Source organism: Alligator mississippiensis, chromosome 1 (genome assembly GCF_030867095.1).
Source record: "Alligator mississippiensis isolate rAllMis1 chromosome 1, rAllMis1, whole genome shotgun sequence".
In the NCBI taxonomy this organism is placed as follows: domain Eukaryota; kingdom Metazoa; phylum Chordata; order Crocodylia; family Alligatoridae; genus Alligator; species Alligator mississippiensis.
The window spans coordinates 341,450,639-341,470,463 of NC_081824.1; the positions used below are offsets into that span (position 1 = coordinate 341,450,639).

General features: G+C 42.5%; 1 protein-coding gene across 1 annotated transcript in view; it reads left to right on the top strand.

Annotated features, from left to right (window-relative positions):
* ATP10A (ATPase phospholipid transporting 10A (putative)) overlaps positions 1-19,825 on the top strand; it is a 158,341-nt gene that overhangs the window by 76,006 nt on the left and 62,510 nt on the right. The window contains exon 3 of the mRNA XM_006266949.4: positions 16,038-16,123. Within this exon, the coding sequence (XP_006267011.1) occupies positions 16,038-16,123 (86 nt within the window). The remainder of the gene's footprint in view (positions 1-16,037; positions 16,124-19,825) is intronic.

Sequence of the window (19,825 nt, forward strand, 5' to 3'; positions counted from 1 at the left end):
TCTACACAAGAAAATAACAACAAACCAAGATTCTGACTTCCTGTGATGTAACCCACCACACTTTTTACCTTCTGCCAAAGAAACCCCCAAACCCCCCCCCCCCCCCCCCAACAATCCATGATTTCTGCTGTTTTAACCTGGCTTTGTGTGCTGCAGTATTTTTAGTTTGGAGACGTGGATAGAGCATTTGAGAAGTTAATGTTTATATCTCTACAAATACAAAGGTACCAAGAAAGGCCATTTAACTGAAGTCCCCAAAACCGTTAAGGAGCAGGGGTAGTAGTTACTCAGCAGGTGGTTGTTTTTTCTATGAGCTAAAGAATAATCCATCATTATGGGTGCAGAATCATAAATATGCGTAATATGAGAGCTGAGCTCAGTGAGAATACAATAGGAGTTCAATACCATCCAAGTGGACTCATTTGATAGTTCTGATCAAGGAGCACACATAATGGTGTCTGCTGTAGTCAGAAGCTAGGTTCCAACAACTGTGATGACTTTGCCGATCCTTTGCATCCAGTAGGATAGACCCTGCATCCCTTGTAGGGTCAAGTCCCTAATCTATGAAATATTGTTCCATATTTTTAAAGCTTGACCTCAAAAACTAGATGTTTTTCCCTTCATTCTTACATAGAAGAAAATCAGTCTTTAACTCCAGAGTTTTTAGTGGAGGTTCATTGACTCAACATACTATTTTATTTAAATCATTGTAATAGTTTATGCTAAATTTATACCTTATCCTGTGTTGTATTAAATTAAATTTTGATTTTAATCTGGTTTGTTTTTGTTTTTTTTTAAAGAAAACTTGATGATAATTTTAAGTTAAAGAAATCAAGTAGCATGGACAAAGAGGCATGAACCCATATGACTGGGAGGATCAAGACCACGGCTGCCAAGAGCAAGTGATGGGTGGTGATGGTTGGCAACTCCCTCATCAGAGGCACAGAGGCATCCATCTGCTGGCCTCACCTATTGGTTTAGGAGGTCTGCTGCCTGCCAGGCAGTGTCACAGAAAGGTTGCCGAGACTCATTTAGCCCTCTGACTAATATGGCATGCTGCAGCCACATAAGCACTAACAATATTACCAGGGGCGACCCTGAGCAGATCAAAAGTGATTACATGGCTATAAGTACAAGTGTGGATGGGAGCTCAGGTGGTGTCCTCATCAGTCCTTCCAGTCAAGGGTAAAGGCCCAGCTAGAAGCAGATGCAGACTGGAGATCAACATGTGGCTGTGTAGAAAGTGTTGTCACCAGGGTTTGGAGTTTTCCACCATGGGGTGGTATTCTAGGAAGATGGACTGCTGGGAAGAGATGGGGGGTCACCTAACAAAGACAGGGAAACATGTCTTCACATACAGACTTGTTAACCTAGTCAGGACTGCTTTAAACTAGGTTCACTGGGGGATAGAGAAAAAAGCCCAGAGGTAATAAAGTGCCAGGGGACCTAGATAAAAATTTAGTAAGGGGAAACTTTAGCAGCAGCCTTAGCAATTTTCTCAAGAAAAAGATAAAACTATCAGTTAGACATGTGAAATGTTTATATACTAATGCAAGAAGCATGGGAAATAAACAGGAAGAATTGGTGGTCCTAGTACAATCCAAGAATTATGATGTAATTGGGATTACAGATATGTGGCAGGATAATTCACAGAACTGGAATATGAAGGAGCTATGCATGCATTCTAAGATGCACTACAAAGTGAAAGGTAGGCCAGTTGAGAGCCTCTAGGTAAAGGTCAGAGAGGAGAGTAACAGGGTGTCATGGTGAGTACTTTCTACAGGTCACCACACCAGAAGGAATTGGTGAATAAGACATTTCTTAAACAACTGACAGAAGCTTCCAAATCACAGAACCTGATTCTCATGGGGGACTTTAATTATTAGTATACCTGCTGGGAGTATACCTGCTGGGAGGAAAACACAGCAGTGCACAAGCAGCCCAGCAAATTCTTGGAGTGTGTCAGGGATAACTTTTTTACATAAATAGTACAGAAGGCAACTAGGGTTGGAACTCTTCTTGACTTGCTGCTCACGAACAGGAAGGAACTGGTTGCAAATGTGAAGGTGGAAGGTAACTTGTGTGACAGTGGCCATGTCTACACGAGATGCTGACTGCTTAGTAGCCTTATACTACTGCGCAGTAGTTTTGCATGGTACCAATCATGATGTGCTGCTACTGCACAGTAGCATCACAAAAAAGACAATCGGCAGTACTGCGCAGTAACTCAAGTTACTGTGCAGTCATTTAGTACTTGTTTAGTAATGACTGAGCAATCAGCATCTCGTGTAGATGCAGCCAGTGTTTATAAAATAATAAAGTACAAGTTTCTAGGGGGAGGAACAAAGGAGAACAGTGAAATTAAGACACTGGACTTCAAAAAACTGGACTTTAGCAACCTCAGGGAACAGGTGGGCAGGATACCTTGGGAAGCAAGTCTGAGGGGAAAAGAAGTCCCAGTGTGTTAGCTGTACTTTAAGAAAGCCCTTCTAAGGGCACAGGAGTAAGCTATCCCGATGCAACAGAAGAACGGGAAGTACAAGAGGAGGCTAGGCAGCAATCCATTTGGATGGTGGGACAGCAGTGGATGTGATATACCTTGACTTTATCAAGGTTTTCGACACTGTGTCCCATGACATTCTCATTAACAAGGTAAGGAAACGCAGACAGACAAAAGTACTGTAAGATGGATACGTAAGTGGTTGGATCATTGTGCTCAATAAGTAGTCATCAGTGTCTCTATGTTTAGGTGGGAGGGGGTATTGTTTTGTAACTTCATTAATGATTTGGATGATGGGATCAAGTACATGCTAAGCAAATTTGCAGGCAGTATCAAGTTGGGTGTAATTGCAGATACTCTGGAGGGTAGGGCTAGGATCCACAAAGACACGGAAAAAATGGTCCACAGCCAACCTGGTGAGATTCAACAAGGACAAGTGCAAAGTCCTGTACTTGAGATGGAGTAATTATACACACAAGTACAGGCTGGAGAACGACTGTCTGAGCTGTAGTACTGTAGAGAAGGGCCTTTGGGTTACAGTAGACCACAAGCTGACTGTGTGCTCTTGATGCAAAAAAAGCCAACTTTATGAACAATCTACTGAGCTACATTAACAACAGTATCAGTTGCAAATCAAGGAAAATGATTATTCTGCTCTATTCAGCACTGGTAAGGCTGCACCTGGAGTATTGTGCCCAATTTTGGGCCATACACACTTCAAGTCCAGTATAGAGCCACAAAAATCATTAGAAGCCTGACTTGTATGAGGACAGGCTGAAGTAGCTAATGTTATTTAGTTTGGAGAAGAGAAGACTATCTGGGGATTTGATAGCAGTCTTCAAGTACCTGAAGGGTGATTATGGAGAGGATAGGCTTTTCTCTGTAGCCACAGGGGACAAGAACTACAGGCAATGGCCTCAAACTGCGGTGGAGGAAATTAGAGATTAGGAGGAACTTTCTGACTCTGAAGGTAGTCAAGCATTGGAACAGGCTACCAAAAGAATTTCCATCCCTGAAAATTTTCAGTACCAAATAAGATAGACACTTACTTGGCTGGGATGGTTTACTCAAAGTGGTTTCCAAATCCCCCAACTCTTTCCTAGATGATATATGTCACCTACATATTTATTAATAGCATTTGTTATTAATCCTTCAATTGTCCCTGCTCCCCCTCAGCACAGCTTATATAGAGATGCAGAAACAATTTAATTTTGGTATGTAGGGTACAGGATAGTATCAAGAACATCAGTGTGGGACAGTAGATGTTTTTAAAAGATACAATTCCAGGCTGAGACTTTATGCCAGTTTCCAGCTTGCAGAGTATTTTTACTGCTTAGTTACATAACCTTGTAGAAGTTAGAGGCTATAATGGAAAGACTGACATAAACTTAACAGCACTGTCACTAATGCTACCATGTAATATTCAAAAGTAATGTTCTGTTTCCAGTATCTGCATCAGGATTGCTCTTTTTACCCATACAGGGGGGAATAGAGTTTGTCAGCACCTGAAGGTTCCTGCAGGGCACAGATTACATTCCTAGCAAATCAGATTAAAATCTGCCCATATAAACATTTTTTCTGTGTAATGTCATGAGATAAAGTTTCTTTTATCTAAATTGCATTTCTTAAATGTGAGTGTAGGAGGTACATCACACTTCACTGTTCACATGTGGTATGCCCCAATTCTTACAGTGTACTCTTTATAAAGGAAATTTCCATCACCTATGAGTGCTTCTGGATTTCCATTTGAAATTGTGAAGGAAGGAAGAGAGCTGTTTGTAAATAACATTGAATCTGCAAGATCCAGGGAAAACATGTAGGAAAGGGAGACAGAACTGTATTCCCACCCTTTGACCATTCCACTTCGGGATGGATAGAGAAACTTCACCTTCTTTTCCTCTCTCTCTTCTTTTCCTTCTGTAGAAGGGCACAGAAAAGGAGAGAAGCTGCCTTCTTGCCAGCAGCTTCCTTTAAGAGTTGAATGTAAAGCCAAATAACTCACTGCCCTCCCTTCCAACTGCACTTGCTCCACCCAAAGGCAGGTAGGATGCCGTGTGTGTGTGTGTGTGCGCGTACAGTTCATCTAATGCGTAGTGTAAGCAGCCTTCATTCCTGACCATCGGGATGCAATATAAATTTGTCAACTTCCAGTATTTCCAGATTAAAATTTTGTGTGCTGTAAACTGCACAAGAGAGGGCTCACAATCTAACCTTTTTGACATCTGGAAGAAAGTGCTCCAGATGTTAAACAACAGCAGTAATCAAAAGTGTGGAGAGCATGAACTACTGGAGGGTTGTAGACAAGGCATGAAAGGTACCTGTCTACCAGCTCGATGTACTTCAAAGAGATTGTTCATAGGAGGAGTTCATGTTGTGCCCAGAAGTCTTTCAAACCTATAAGATTTGGCCTGTGGTTTTGTTTAAGGTTTGAGAGAGAGAAATTCTTAGCCTTTATGTCTAGTTCTAGATCCATATTTCAATCCTTCGAGATACTCTTTCCTTCTCACTAATACCTTCTAGTTGTTGTTTGCTGCTTAGTGCAGAATCACGCTGTTCATACCACCCTGGCAGCTGTATGACTTTTAATGTTCCACTTAAGATTCTTCTACCACAAAAGGCATTAGTGCATGCACTCCCTGGAAGCGCCAGCTGTGAAACTGGAAGTGCACTTCTGGTTTCGCTGCTGGCTCAGCGATCGGCTGCTGGGGGACCCCTCCCCCCAGTCAGTGATCTGGTTCCCCCCCCCCCCCCCCCCGACTCAGGAGGTACCAGTTGCTCATGCCAAAAAATGTTAAAATGTTTTATAAATATATCAAAGTATCCTTGGTACCTGGATGGTCCCATGGCTGGCTAAAAACATTGTCCAAATTTCTAATAAAGAATGGCAGAGTTCACCAGTTATTTCTTGCAAATTTAAATTCTACAGTTCACTCATAATATTTTCCATTAGATTTTATTGATCTCAGTACAGGCAGGGTCTTGCCTCTTGCATGTGTTTGGCTTATACGACAGCGTCAGTATTTCTTAGTACTACACATCCCTGTTCTCTGTAACACGACTGAAAAAAATCCAATTATAGAAGTAGTTTCCAATGCTTAAAACAGTGCTATTAAAATCTGATTCACTGCTGGATCTCTTTAGTTCATAAATACCATAGATCAAACTGTTTCTTCCTTTCCATGTGAACTAAATTCTCTTATGAATGCTAATCCTGTTTAGACATTAAAGTATTTCACTAATATATAAACAATCTGCATATTTTGGACACACAAAATCTATGTTCTGGATGGGAACACAACTGTGCCCAGTTAACACCATAGACTAAATGGCCAAAGTAGTCATTCTTTCCTTGTCATGAGTAGTACATGCCTAAATACTAGCTCAGGCCATCCTGGGTGGGAAATGGAACAAGACCAGAAACCAAACTCAGGTTTCTTAAGTGCAAAGTAAGGTAGTCAAATAGAAGAGAACATTTTAATAACCCTGCATTATTAATATTACCAGCAGGCCATCCGTACAACACATGCTTAGTGAAGGTGAATATGTAGGGGAGGATGTTTTTTGAACACTACTTAATTGTAAGCTGTCTCACTTGGCAAGGCAGTGTGCTTCACTTCTTAAGCTATGACAACCTGAGGTTTGCAAGTGGGCACATTTAACTTAACCATGCAAGCTGGTCATTCAGTAAAGGCACTGAGCTAAGGTTTAGGACAGCAAAATTCAAATCCTTGTTTTGTTCTAGACTTCTGGGACATTTATACACGTGCTTCAGGAGTGGTTGGGGGACCCTTTAATTAAAGTGGCTCTGATTGGGGGACCCTAATTAACGCTCCCAGAGCGCCTTGTGTATCAGCGTCCCTGCACTTAAAAAGTGGCAGTGGAGGCACTTTATCTAAAGTTCGCTCAACGAGCTTTAGATAAACTGCCCCTGCCGCCATTTTTAAGCTCGGAGATGCTGATACACACAAGATGCTGGAGGCTGCTGGAGCGCAGTAATTACCACTCTCTAGCAGACTCAGTTGATCAAGTCTGCTCCAACACTATGTAGTTATATGTTGGAGTAGCCTCACTGCTTGTGTATAGGCACCCTGGTGCTTAATTCTCTATCATTTGATCTCTGGATATCATAGTTCTCATCTTTAAATTCAGATAATACTTCTTTTATCTCATCATCTGTGATCTTTTTAAGATTTCTCCCCTGTATCTGCAAACAGTGGGTACCAGCAAGAAAAGAAGACTGTTAGTAGACAAATTTACTTCTGACAAGACCTGTTCCTGGAGCATTTGTTCTTCTTAAAAGTCTTCAGTTAATTCAGGCAGAGGAAGCTAACCATAGTATCATAGTGCTTAGGGTTGGAAGGGACCTAAACAGATCAACAGGTCTGCCCCCCTGCCCTGAGAAGGAACGGGTGCCAACGTCATATCACCCCAGCCAAATATCTGACCAGCCTCCTCTTGAAAGACCCCCAAGGTAGGAGAGAGTACCACCTCACTTGGAAGCCCATTCCAGAGCCTGGCAACCCTAACCGTAAAGTGATGTTTCCTGGTGTCCAGCCTGAATCTTCTCTCGAACAATTTGTGGCCATTATTTCTAGTAACCCTGGGAGGTACCCGTGGGAACAGAGCCTCCCCCAATTCCCGCTGGTCCCCCCTGGTGAGTTTGTAACATATATAATGAAATGGAATATAAAAATGAATCTATATCAGCAGTATGTTTTTAAACAAGAATTGATAAAAAAGATTAAGACAAAATTTATGAATGAACTAAGGTGGAAGAGTCAATCTTGCAATTTTGCGTGTGTGAGTCCTTGATGAGAAACAAGACAATGATTGGGATTTGGAAAAAAGCACTGAGAGAGAGACTAAAGGGAGTCCCAGAATCAACTGTTGACCCAACATTTACAATTTACCAAGCAAAGGAAGTAACCCAGTTTTGACTGGAGCTTACAGATAATGGACAGTGCTCTGACACTGTGGATAATATATAGAATCCAAAAATACAGAACAGAGACCTGAGACCAATGGGCATATGGAGCTCACAATTGGAGTCCATCTAAAATGGTACACTTTGCTGTGCACTATGACAAACAACAGAAGTCAAGCTAATATATAGCATTTGGAAAAGATGCAAGAACTGCAGTGGTTTACATCATTTTGCAAACATTTGCTCAGCATGAGCAAAGAGGACAGCCATAGCTCAGAAGAAATCTTCATGGGTGCTATGGATGATTTTGCAGAAGAAAATAAATGGACTATCATCTCAGAATCAAATGTACCATTTATTTAAATTGGATATATGTGCATAAATCAATGCATCAACAAAAGCTGAGATTAGCACCAGAAGAAAAGCCTAACAGATAGTCACTAAATATGTCACTAACAAAGCTACCATGGAGCTGAGGATGGCAACCCAAGTAAAAGACAACAAGAAATTGTTTTTTAGATATATAGGGAGTAAAAGGAAGGCCCAGGGGGGAATAGGACCCCTGCTAAATGGGCAGAAACAATTGGTGACAGACAGGGGGGACAAGGCTGAACTCCTCAACGAGTTCTTTGCCTCAGTGTTCCTAAGTGAGGGACACGACAAGTCTCTCACAGGGGTTGTAGAGAGACAGCAGCAAGGCGCCAGACTTCCATGCGTAGACCCTGAGATGGTGCAGAGTCACTTGAAAGAACTGGATGCCTTTAAGTCGGCAGGCCCGGATGAGCTCCATCCGAGGGTGCTGAAGGCACTGGCTGACATCATTGCAGAGCCACTGGCGGGAATATTCGAACACTCGTGGCGCACGGGCCAGGTCCCGGAGGACTGGAAAAGGGCCAACGTGGGCCCCATTTTCAAAAAGGGGAGGAAGGAGCACCCGGGCAACTATAGACCAGTCAGTCTCACCTCCATCCTTGGCAAAGTCTTTGAAAAAATTATCAAGGCTCACATTTGTGAGAGCCTGGCAGGACAAATTATGCTGAGGGGAAACCAGCACGGGTTTGTGGCAGGCAGATCGTGCCTGACCAATCTAGTCTCTTTCTATACGGTATCCCACCTCATACTGGTGAGCAAGTTAAGAGGCTGTGACGTGGATGACTACACAGTCCGGTGGGTGGCGAATTGGCTAGAGGGTCGCACCCAGAGAGTCGTGGTGGATGGGTCGGTCTCGACCTGGAAGGGTGTGGGCAGTGGGGTCCCGCAGGGCTCGGTCCTTGGACCGATACTCTTTAATGTCTTCATCAGCGACATGGACGAGGGAGTGAAATGAACTCTGTCCAAATTTGCAGATGACACAAAGCTATGGGGAGATGTGGACACGCCGGAGGGCAGGGAACAGCTGCAGGCAGACCTGGATAGGTTGGACAAGTGGGCAGAAAACAACAGGATGCAGTTCAACAAGGAGAAATGCAAAGTGCTGCACCTAGGGAGGAAAAATGTCCGGCACACCTACAGCCTAGGGAATGACCTGCTGGGTGGCACAGAGGTGGAAAGGGATCTTGGAGTCCTAGTGGACTCCAAGATGAACATGAGCCGGCAGTGTGACGAAGCCATCAAAAAAGCCAATGGCACTTTATCGTGCATCAGCAGATGCATGACGAATAGGTCCAAGGAGGTGATACTTCCCCTCTATCGGGCGCTGGTCAGACCGCAGTTGGAGTACTGCGTGCAATTCTGGGCGCCACACTTCAAGAAGGATGCGGATAACCTGGAGAGGGTCCAGAGAAGGGCCACTCATATGGTTAAGGGCCTGCAGACCAAGCCCTATGAGGAGAGACTAGAGAAACTGGACCTTTTCAGCCTCCGCAAGAGAAGGTTGAGAGGCGACCTTGTGGCTGCCTATAAGTTCATCACAGGGGCACAGAAGGGAATTGGTGAGTATTTATTCACCAAGGCGCCCCCAGGGGTTACAAGAAACAATGGCCACAAGCTAGCAGAGAGCAGATTTAGATTGGACATTAGGAAGAACTTCTTCACAGTTCGAGTGGCCAAGGTTTGGAACGGGCTCCCAAGGGAGGTGGTGCTCTCCCCTACCCTGGGGGTTTTCAAGAGGAGGTTAGATGAGTATCTAGCTGGGGTCATCTAGACCCAGCACTCTTTCCTGCTTATGCAGGGGGTCGGACTCGATGATCTATTGAGGTCCCTTCCAACCCTAACATCTATGAATCTATAAAGTATGTAAAACCCAGGACTTACAATGGTGAACTTATCCCCACTCAGGGAGTAAGTGAGGACAGATAAAAAGAAAATGATAAAAGATACAATCTTATAACGGTACCAGTATTTGCTTAGAAACATGTCAAACTTTTCTTACCATGAGGGGGTTCAGTCACTGGAAGGATAGAAAACCAAAAACAGTTGAGTAAGACTTTGAGGGAGGCTTTCAGGGAATAGGAGAAACTTAGAGTTATATGGACAGTTTCTCTTTCCCATAAGGTAGATGTTAAAAAAGGAGCTGGGCATAGGTTTATTATTCTGGAATTTAGAAAGCTAAAAGAACCAATAGAATTGAGACACTTACTGGTCATTGTAAGGAACAAAATGAGAGGACAATTCACTTCTGTATAAATGCAAAAGAATTAATAAAATGTGTAAAATAGGGGCATTTTCTATCCAAAGGGAGTAGTTTTTGGAGATGTGTAATACCAAATATTTATCTATACTCAGCAGGCTTCTGGCAAGTGCTCTTAGAAAAACAGTGCACATTCAATACCCTCTTTAGGAGATTCTCTTTCCTCAACACATTTTGTTGTGTTACCATTAGGCAGGAGCTCACATAATTTTTTTTCAGTCTCAGGTTGGACTAAGGCACCTATATTCTGCTGAAGTCTTGGTGGGTCTGGCTTTGAGTGATCAGTGAACCAAAAAATACTATAAAACCTCTACTGTATAATGTCTAGTATTATATAGGTGGATGTACATTCCTGTAGATGTACATTCATTTGGATTATTTGGAAACTGACTACATAGCATTTCCTTCTAAATTGCTTCTCTCTTTCTGTGATGCTTTTTAATGCTAAGAAAGGGAAAAAATGGAGTGCAATTTTTTTATTTAAAATTATCAATTAAACCTCAAGACAGTCCAAAAAATGCTTGGCAAAGGATAATACTGCTCTTTGAGAGCAGTAATGCTCTCATTCTACTTTTGACCTCATTCCCCTAGTACTACCTTTTGATTGCTGTTATTGCACAAGAAAATAAACACAAGTGTCTCTCATTTGTTGAAGTGTGAGTAATTAACTTTTAAAGAAGCAAAACTGATTTTGTAAAATCTTGTGGTTAGGGGCAGACATTACATATAAAATGGTTTAAGTGATCAGAAACTGGTTTAAACCTGTAACAAAACATAAGTTCAGTGCATATAAACCAATTTCAAAATGGCTGAAACTGGTTTAAGATAAATCTGGTTGAACATGAACGGTGCATGCCCCCCATGTCTGCGGGGGGGGGGGGGGGGCACGGCAGCGGCAGGAGCATGTTGGCGGTAAGCAGGGGAGCTCCCGCAGACACCACCAGCACGGGTTGTGGGGTGGGGGCTGGCAAGCACTGACCAGGGTTCGGCGACCACCCACAGATGCCACTGGCTGTGTTGGCAGTGGCCAGCGGGGATAATGGACCACCCACAGACGCTGCTGGCAGCATCAGCAGCAGGGTGGCAAGCGACGCCTTTTCATAGGGGGTGCACTGCCATGCTCAGGGGGTGCACATGCACCCACATCGCTCCTGTGGTGGAATGTATGAGACTTAACTGATTTGGGTCAAACTGGTTTATGCAATGCCTGTCCCAGACTCCTTCCTGGTTCAAGTTCCATAGTTTCATAGATGTTAGGGTCAGAAGGGACCTATTGGATCATTGAGTCCAACCCCCTGCCCTGGGCAGGAATGAGTGCTGGGATCAGATGAGCACTTTATTGTTATTTACCTCGTTAGCATATGCACAGAGAATGAAGAGTTAAGTACCAAGGATGGCTATGTGCAGAAGGAGACCAGATGGACCATCAACAGTCTTGAATAGCTTTGTAGGGCATCTTGCCTTTGTTGATAGTAAACACTCAGGAAGCGTTGATATCTATACATGACCACGGGCAAGAAGGCTAGGGGTAAAGTAGCCTGTCAGCTTCTGGCCAGAGGAGTCTATGGACTGAGACAACTGGAGGAGTTCTGGGAAGCTGGAAAGACTGGAAAAGAAAAAATTGAGTTTCTTTGGGGGATTCTCAGGGCTGTGCAGGCTAGAATGAGGCCAAACGTAGGCTGCCTTCAAGGGGCTCTCAGAGGCTGGACAAGATCACAGCAGTCCCAAGCAAGCAGCCGCTGAAGTGCACTCTGTGACACCTTGCATTAACTGCGCTGCTTCAGCCAAGGAACTTGTCTGCCTGCTTCTTTGTATGCTTGCAAAACAGTGTCATGCTGGCAGTATTTAATGTATATGTTAATTCTTTTATAGAAAGGTATTTTCATGTCAAAACTGTATCAGCGTCTGTGATATAGCAAGCCCTGTGTGTCTGCACTTTCATTTCACAAGAAAAGAATGAAGCTGTTTGAACTAAGGAGCTTTAGCAGTAAATCAGAATTCAAAAGCTTGGCTTCCCTCATGCAGAATACTACTGTAATTGGATTTTCCCCCCTCACAGATACTAGCTAGTTAAAGACCACAGTAGCATGTTTTAAGGGATGTGTAACAGAACACAAATACACAGAGTGAGATTTAATGAAAAGTAGAAATTTATCTTTAAAAATGAGCTATAAGTGGAAATTATGCAGCAAGCAAAGCAACAGATATGCTTTGTGGCACTGATGTGGAAGTCTAATAATGTTACTTCCTTCAGATTATGATAGGATCTTTGGTTGGAAAGGCTTTTGTTCTTGATTTAAAATAGATTTCTTTGGTAAAGATATTGATTTTGTTGGCAGGTATTCCTAGGAAGAAGGAAATACAGTCCATAAACTTTCATTTGCTGTAAAAGTTAATGTATCCACACAGCACTGAAACCATACTCTGCTGAGTTCAGCAGCCACAGTTTTCATTTGATTAGCTTGGCCCTCATTATGAAGTGTCTTTAGGATTTCCTCAGAGACATTCATCAAAGATAATAAGATTTTTTTTTTTTAAAGAGCTTTGAATGAAAACTCATGGTAGATAAACCAAAGCCTGCTGAGGGGCAACATTCTTGTATACTATGATAAAAAGGAAGATCTCTCCTTTCCAAGCCCAAGTATTGTTTGCCCTTCAATTTGCACATAGCATTGCATAGTTTTAAAATAGTTTTACTTCACAGTTAGGGCTGCCAGTCTCTGGAATGGACTCCCAAGGGAGGTGGTACTCTTTCCTACCTTGGGGGTCTTCAAGAGGAGGCTGGGCAGATATTTGGCTGGGGTGATATGATCCCGGCACCTGATTCTGCCTGGGGCAGGGGATCGGACCTGATGATCTGTTTAGGTCCCTTCCGACCCTAAGTGCTAGGATACTATGACATTCCAGCTCTGTCTCGATTCCATATGCAAATACAGAATAAAGTATCTTCTTGAAATATCTTAAGTGACTGCTGTATGTTGTGTGGAGTATAATTAACTCCATTTTAATCCAATATATATATTATTTTTAGGTTGAAAGGTCTGGATGGACATTCAAAAGGTTGGGGGCACAGATTATTATATTTAGTCACAGAGCTTTCCCAGCCTCTTTTAAGTCATAATATGCCACAGCTTGACTTGGAGGAATTGCACTTAAAACCATGCCTCATTTCAGTTGAAACCACTAATGAAACTAGTTGCCAGCTAGTGCTAGTTGCCAAGATTAATGTTTTTTGTGATATGAACCCTTGAACGCTGGAAGCAGAGCAACTTCAGAACCACAGTAGGCATGTATTAAGTGGGAGAAAGATAAGCAACAATAAGAGAAAAATTGATTATGCTTCTAGATGCTCATCATGACTCCTCCCTTCCTCTTCAAGTGTGATGCTGTGGCAACAGACCTCAGTTTTCAAGGTATGAAGACTGTAAGAAGAGTGCTCATTGCTGTAACCTCCCTCATATGTGACTGAGACTATGTTAAATGGAGTTAGTTGCAAAGAATACATGGCCAAAGAGGTTCTGCAGTGTTCAAGCCTGGAATCATAGAATTTGTCAGCTCCCTTTGATTTCAGTGCTTGTGGGGGGTGTTTCTTTTCTTTTTTTTAAGTCAAAATGTTAAGTGAATTTAGCGAAGGTACACAGGTGCATTACGATAAGCACATGCTCAACTGTATTGTTGGATTGACGCCAAAACATGTCGAATGGGACAACCTATTCCATTGTACTTTTGCAGCAGCCAGGTGGCATTTTCTAATGTTTCAATGCATTTTCTAGAGCTCCGCATTACATTAGCATGCCGTAAGAGAAAATGATTCAGCAAAGATGAGAGATACAGTCAGAACCACCATTTTGTCTCAGAGGATGCATCCAGAGGAGCACAGACATGCAATATGCAGTGCCGCAGACCTGTCTGCAACACCTCACACCGCACATGCAGGCATTCCCTGCACTGCTAATTTGGAGATCATGGGGTCAAAAAACAGCACATAAAAAAAAAAGTGCAGTGGTTCATGTGGCAGTAGTGCACACTGCCCAAAATTGAAACCTAACTGGCCACACTCAGGCTGCCAGCCAGGCTCCTTGCTGCAGGATTGCCACGGCTGCAGCTCCCAAAGGCCCCCAGGACCCCAGGTAAGGCTGCTGGGGCCAGCACAGTTGTTGGCCCCAGCCTTCCCTACTCCACCCAGGTCAACATACTGTGTACCAGAGTGCATGTGGCACAGGCGTTTCCTGGAGACAAGTAACAGTGACACACATCATGCCACTGCTGTTTGTCCCCAAGGAAACACAGGTTCCCACTCATGGATAGGCACCCAGACAGTATATCTACACTTCAGTCTGCTAGGCCTAGTAACCAATCTAGCTTGTTTATATCTAGCTCAGCTGTCTCTATGATGTGCTGCAGCCTTCAGTGTAAATAAACCCCACATGTGGGAGGCTGGCATGCATAAACAGAAAAATTGGACACCAAACTCAGTGAGACACAATAATTATGGACCAAACTATGGCATTTGTGCAATCACTTTTCATCTAGAACTGCACTTTGAAAATTCAAAAGCCCACATATTTTAACATCAACTATTCTCAGCTATGTCAAATTAGTTCTTGTGTCTTGGGTTCTTTGCTGATTGCTCTACACAGGGGTACACAATCTGACAGTCTCCTGCCCTGCACTAAATTACCCATTTTTCACATCACTTATTTGTTTGGCTTGTTTGGAAGCTTAATTCTGTATTCTGATGTGACAGACTCCAGCGTAAACTGAGCAATCTGACAGATTTCATTGATTGCGTCCCCACATTCAGGGGTCTGCACTTACTGTGGCACAAAAAGTAGCGGCACCAATTTGTGCCGCTACTATTTGCCACTGTGCACACCCCGCAGTGCAGGGAAAAATGCCCCACTTTGGACAAAGGTGTTGTGGTTTCTGGGAATCAATAATAAAAAAAACTCTGTGCACTGGTTACTGATTCTAAATGAGTTCTACACTGGCAAAGACAAGAAAAAAGTCATCTTGATAGTTTGGTGAATACTGTTAAACTAATCCCCTTTCAGCATCAGAAATGGGCACCTCTGTTGCCTTGCCCTCTCAATTTTAGTCTAGGGTACATCTCAGACCTCATAAGAAGGAAGTGTCTTGATTTCCATTTAATGAAGTTAAATAATTGCTCTGTGGAACATCCTTCTCTCTTAGGCACTACAGGCTAGTAATGATTGGTAAATGTGTGGTGTATTTAGTTAGCAGAAGCTGCAATTTCAGACTAATTAGCCAAAGAACGAAGTAAAGTTTTAAGTGTTAATCAAGGGAAGGAAAAGTATTCTCTCTATCTGGATTAATTTACTTTAGTTAGCACAAAGCAATTAAGAAGTTTGGCTTATATTTCAGACAACTCATATTAGTTGAACCTAATTGGCAACAGATTGATTTATGTTGTCCTAGATTTGCAGTAGTTTTGCTTAAAGTATCTGAAAACTACTAATGATACTTTGAATATTTTCAGCCTTTCCACACAAATTTGGTCTTCCATGTTCATACCAAATTCCATTTGCTCCAGAGTTGACTACCTTCTTTTGTTATTGTATGCCTTTGGAGACTTGTGTTCTTTAACTTAAGGGAAGAAATAATAGAATTATAGAATCATAGAAAGTTAGGGTTGGAAGAGACCTCGGGAGATCACTTAGTCCAACCCCCTGCTCAAAGCAGGAACATCCCCAACTATATCATTCCAGCCAGGGCTTTGTCGAGATGGGTGTTAAAAACCTCCAAGAATGGATCTTTATGCAAAACGTTTTTCAAAAGCACCTCAGGAATTTTGGAACCTAAGTTGCACTATTTTTCAGTGGAATTTTTGTTCTTAATTGTTTAAATGTCTTTGAAATGCTGCCTTAAATGTGTTATGAATATTGTGTAAAAAGATAGCATCTATATGTATACATTAAATTGTTAGTCCTTGTACTAAATAATTACCACGTTTATTATTCTAGGACTCTGAGTTTGACCCACTGAAGTTCACCAGTGTCATTGAATGTGAGAAGCCAAACAATGACTTAACTAGGTTTCGAGGTTACATGTGAGTATTTTATATATCCTACACTGTACAGTCCCTCTTCTTTATGTCACAGGATTGAACTAAATGCCTGGATTTTCAATTCATCAAGAGTGGCCATTAAAATTATTTTATTTAGTATGTTATGTCTATTTTTTATCCGGATATTCCTTCCTGTTTGAGGGCAGGCATTCACAACTTTTTTGGAGAACTCTTCATTCAGACAGTTAAGAGCCACCCACTTTCATCCCTTCAGATGAATTGAGTTGTCAGCATTAATCAGCTTGTACCAGTGCAATATGCATGAAGCAGTTCAGTAACGGATAAAAGATACATTTTTTGCCTCCACACATCAAGAAAACCCATCTGGAAATAGGAGGAAATAGAGAACTGTTCCAAAAAATAAAACACAACAAAAAATCAGTGACATATTATTTTGTTATTGTCTTTTTTTTCTTTTAAAATGAATGTCCCTGGAGAAAATTAGATGTAGAAATCAGTATTTCTCCATATATGTCAGTGTCTTTTTTCCTGTCTTTCAAACAGAGGGATAACATTAGCCAAGGTTTAGGGATGCTAAGCTAGGAAATATTCTCTTAATACAACTTTTAATTCTGTAGTCTTTAACCACATACAAAATGATAGATCACAGTAACTAAATTTTTAAAAACAGTTAAGCAGAAAATAATTCTGCTTAGAGGGTGGTGATTTATTACTCTCTAACTTATTAGAAGCGATGAGCACTGTTAATAAGATAAATGAATTGTGCAAAAATTGAAAATTGGATTTTTAAATTATATTATTTTCCCATCTTAAAAACTGTTAATTCATCATGGGTGTTTCAAAATCCATTCATCTACATTAAATTCAGAAAGTATCAGTTCAGGACCGGCAGGCATACATATATTATTTGCAAATATTATAAATAAGTTGGGAGAGGCAAGGATTTCTTAGGGTGACATCTTTTATTGGACCAACTATAGTGCATAGTTGATCTGTAGTTAAATATTCATAACATATTTAACTACATGTAGTTGGGATATAGTTTGACAAGCTTTCAAGTTCAAGACATTTTTCATCCAGGAGAAGAGCCCACTTTGTAGTCTGGCATTTCATTTGGTTGTAAGTAGTGGATTTCTATATCATCCATATTGCAGTAGTGTAAAAGTGATGTTGTAGCCATGATGGTCCAGAAATTGTGAAAGGCAGTGGGGGGCAGACAGTAGCACTGGCCCTGGCCCTAACCCTGGGTCAGAGCCAGAACTGAAGCTGCAGCAACTGCCAGCTCCCCCAGTGCCTTCATCAAATCCAAGATGAGGAGTGTTAAATGGGTTGTTTAAATTTTAAAGCAAAAGAATGATAGAACCTTTATGAAGGACCCATCCTAAGCAGGAACTACATGCTTGTTTTTATAAATAACTCAGGCAGCAGAAATTAACTTTATTTTTTGAAGATCCTGACATGAAAAAAAGCCTAATGTATCAAGGAAAGGACCTTCCTTTCTTTTTCTTAGGCTCCTTTAATGACTGAAGAACTCATGGATGCTTTTCATGTCACATTTTATTAAAACAAATAGTAAATGCAGCAGGGCACTGGGCTGCATCTGCTCTCTTAAGGGAGCAAGAGCTGGAAACAGCATGCAGGTGGCAAAGGGGGGTTACTTAGGGACTTACCTGACAAGCAGCAGACCAGGCTGGAGCTATGTAAGCCCTGGGCCTGAGCCGGTCAGGCGATCTAGCCTTTGGAGCCATGAAGTGAAGAGCTCCTAGCAGTAGGGCAGTAGAGCTCCTGAATTCTGAAAGAAAGCAACTCTGCAATGCAGGTAACAAGGGAAGGTACCTGGGGCAGAAAGGGACTTGTTTATATGGGTAGGTGGCCCTGGTTTAAGTTAAGCTCAGAGAAGGCTTGAGTGCCTGCCCAAGGGTGCAGGTGCTGTTCTTAAGTTGTACCGGCAGTTTTACCTCGGACCCTGCTGCGGGCATGCTCAGGGCCTACTTAGAGAACTAGTAGCCGAAGAGGGGGCTGAGAGTGGGGCCTAGCAGTGAGTGCAGGAGCCCAGAGGTGGGGATCAGAAGATCCACAACCCAGAACAGAGCTGAGAGAGACTGGGACTAAAGAAGACCCAAAGCCAAAGAGTAATGAAGACTAGGACTATGGGGTCCACCAGCCCAGGGAGGGGCTGAGAGTCAGGTTAGAGGGTACACGATTCTGGGAGGCGCTGCAAGCAGGACCAGAGGATCAACAGGACCAGAGTAGTGAGAAGTGAACTAGAGTGTCCGTGAGCCCAGAGATAGCAGCTAACTGGGAACGGCATCTGAGAACCTGGGGAATGGCTACATGTGGGACTAAGGGGTCCAAGAGCCCCAAGAAGGGACTGTGTGTGAAACCCAAGAGTCTGAGAGTACAGAGAGGGGATGAGCATGAGCCCAGGAAGTCCAAGAGCCCAGGGAAAGGCTGTGTGTGGGACCAGGGCCTGAGAGCACAGAAACGACTGGGAGGTGACCACAGGATCCTGGGGCCCAGAGAGAGGCTATGCAGGGGGACCAAAAGGTCTGAAAGTCTAGAGGGAGGGCTGAGAGTATTCAGAAACCCCAGGGAGGTCTGAGTAGAATGAATACCAGTGACATCATTAAACAGTAACATCTGCGAGGCGTAGGGTGTGAGGTAGGAACAGAATGGAGCCATAAAATTAGCCCCTAAGGCTACAGGTGCCTGTAAGGAGTACGTTGTTTTTTATCAGCAGCCAAAGCCATATAGTCGAATCGTGCTACTTCCCAGGTAATGGTAGTGTCTCTTGTGTATTTAAAACAGAGGCTTTCAGTGGGCTTTCAAAAGAGCTGCATGTAAAGTTATATGAAAGTGCTGATGTTTTGCTGTCAAAGTTTGCTTAACATTTTCAGCATCTAAAAAAAGTATGCCCTAGAAATGGTTATTTTTCAGTGTGAAGTATAAAAATGATATAAAACAAGGCCTTTGGTTCCAGATTCTGTGCTTGCAAGCTTTTTAGCAGGGTTAGAATAGCAACCTTTTTCATTTGTACACAGTAGGCATGTATTCAGTGGGAGAAAATGGGAAAAGTATGAGAACAATTGATTATGCTCCTAGATGTTCGTGCCAACTCTTCCTTTCCTCTTCAAGTTCTTTTCTTCCCACAACCTGACCCGAGTCAATGCTCATCTGCATGTAACAGGTAGCATGTTGGGAGCTAAAATGTCTCTCCCATGTTACTCTCCTCAACAGCAAGTGAGAAATTCCAGTAAACTCTATGTGGTCTATTCTGCCGGTAAACAATAGGACCAAGAGATAAACATAGCAGAATATGGGCTTAGCACTTAGGACACAAAGTTCATCATCATTTAGAAAGATGCACCCCTTGCAAAATGATTAAAAATTCAGGCAGACTTTAACAACAAAAATGCCTAGTTCTTCTATAGCATCAGTTTCAAAGCACTTTATCAGGGAGTTCAGCATCATCCACCTTTACGAATAAGGAAACAGAGTTACAGAGAAGAGAAATGATTTGCCAGGTCCACTCCATAGGCCAGTGCAGGACCCTGGGAATATACAGAGCCCAAGTTTCTTGTGTCCGCCATTTTGTCCACTAGGCCATACTGTCTACTCTATTGTTAAACAGTAACAGTTCCATGCAGAGCCATGTATTCATCAATAGCAAGCAACCTGATTTGCTTCCCATCAGAACTGCAGATGGCAGAGCAGTGTAACAGT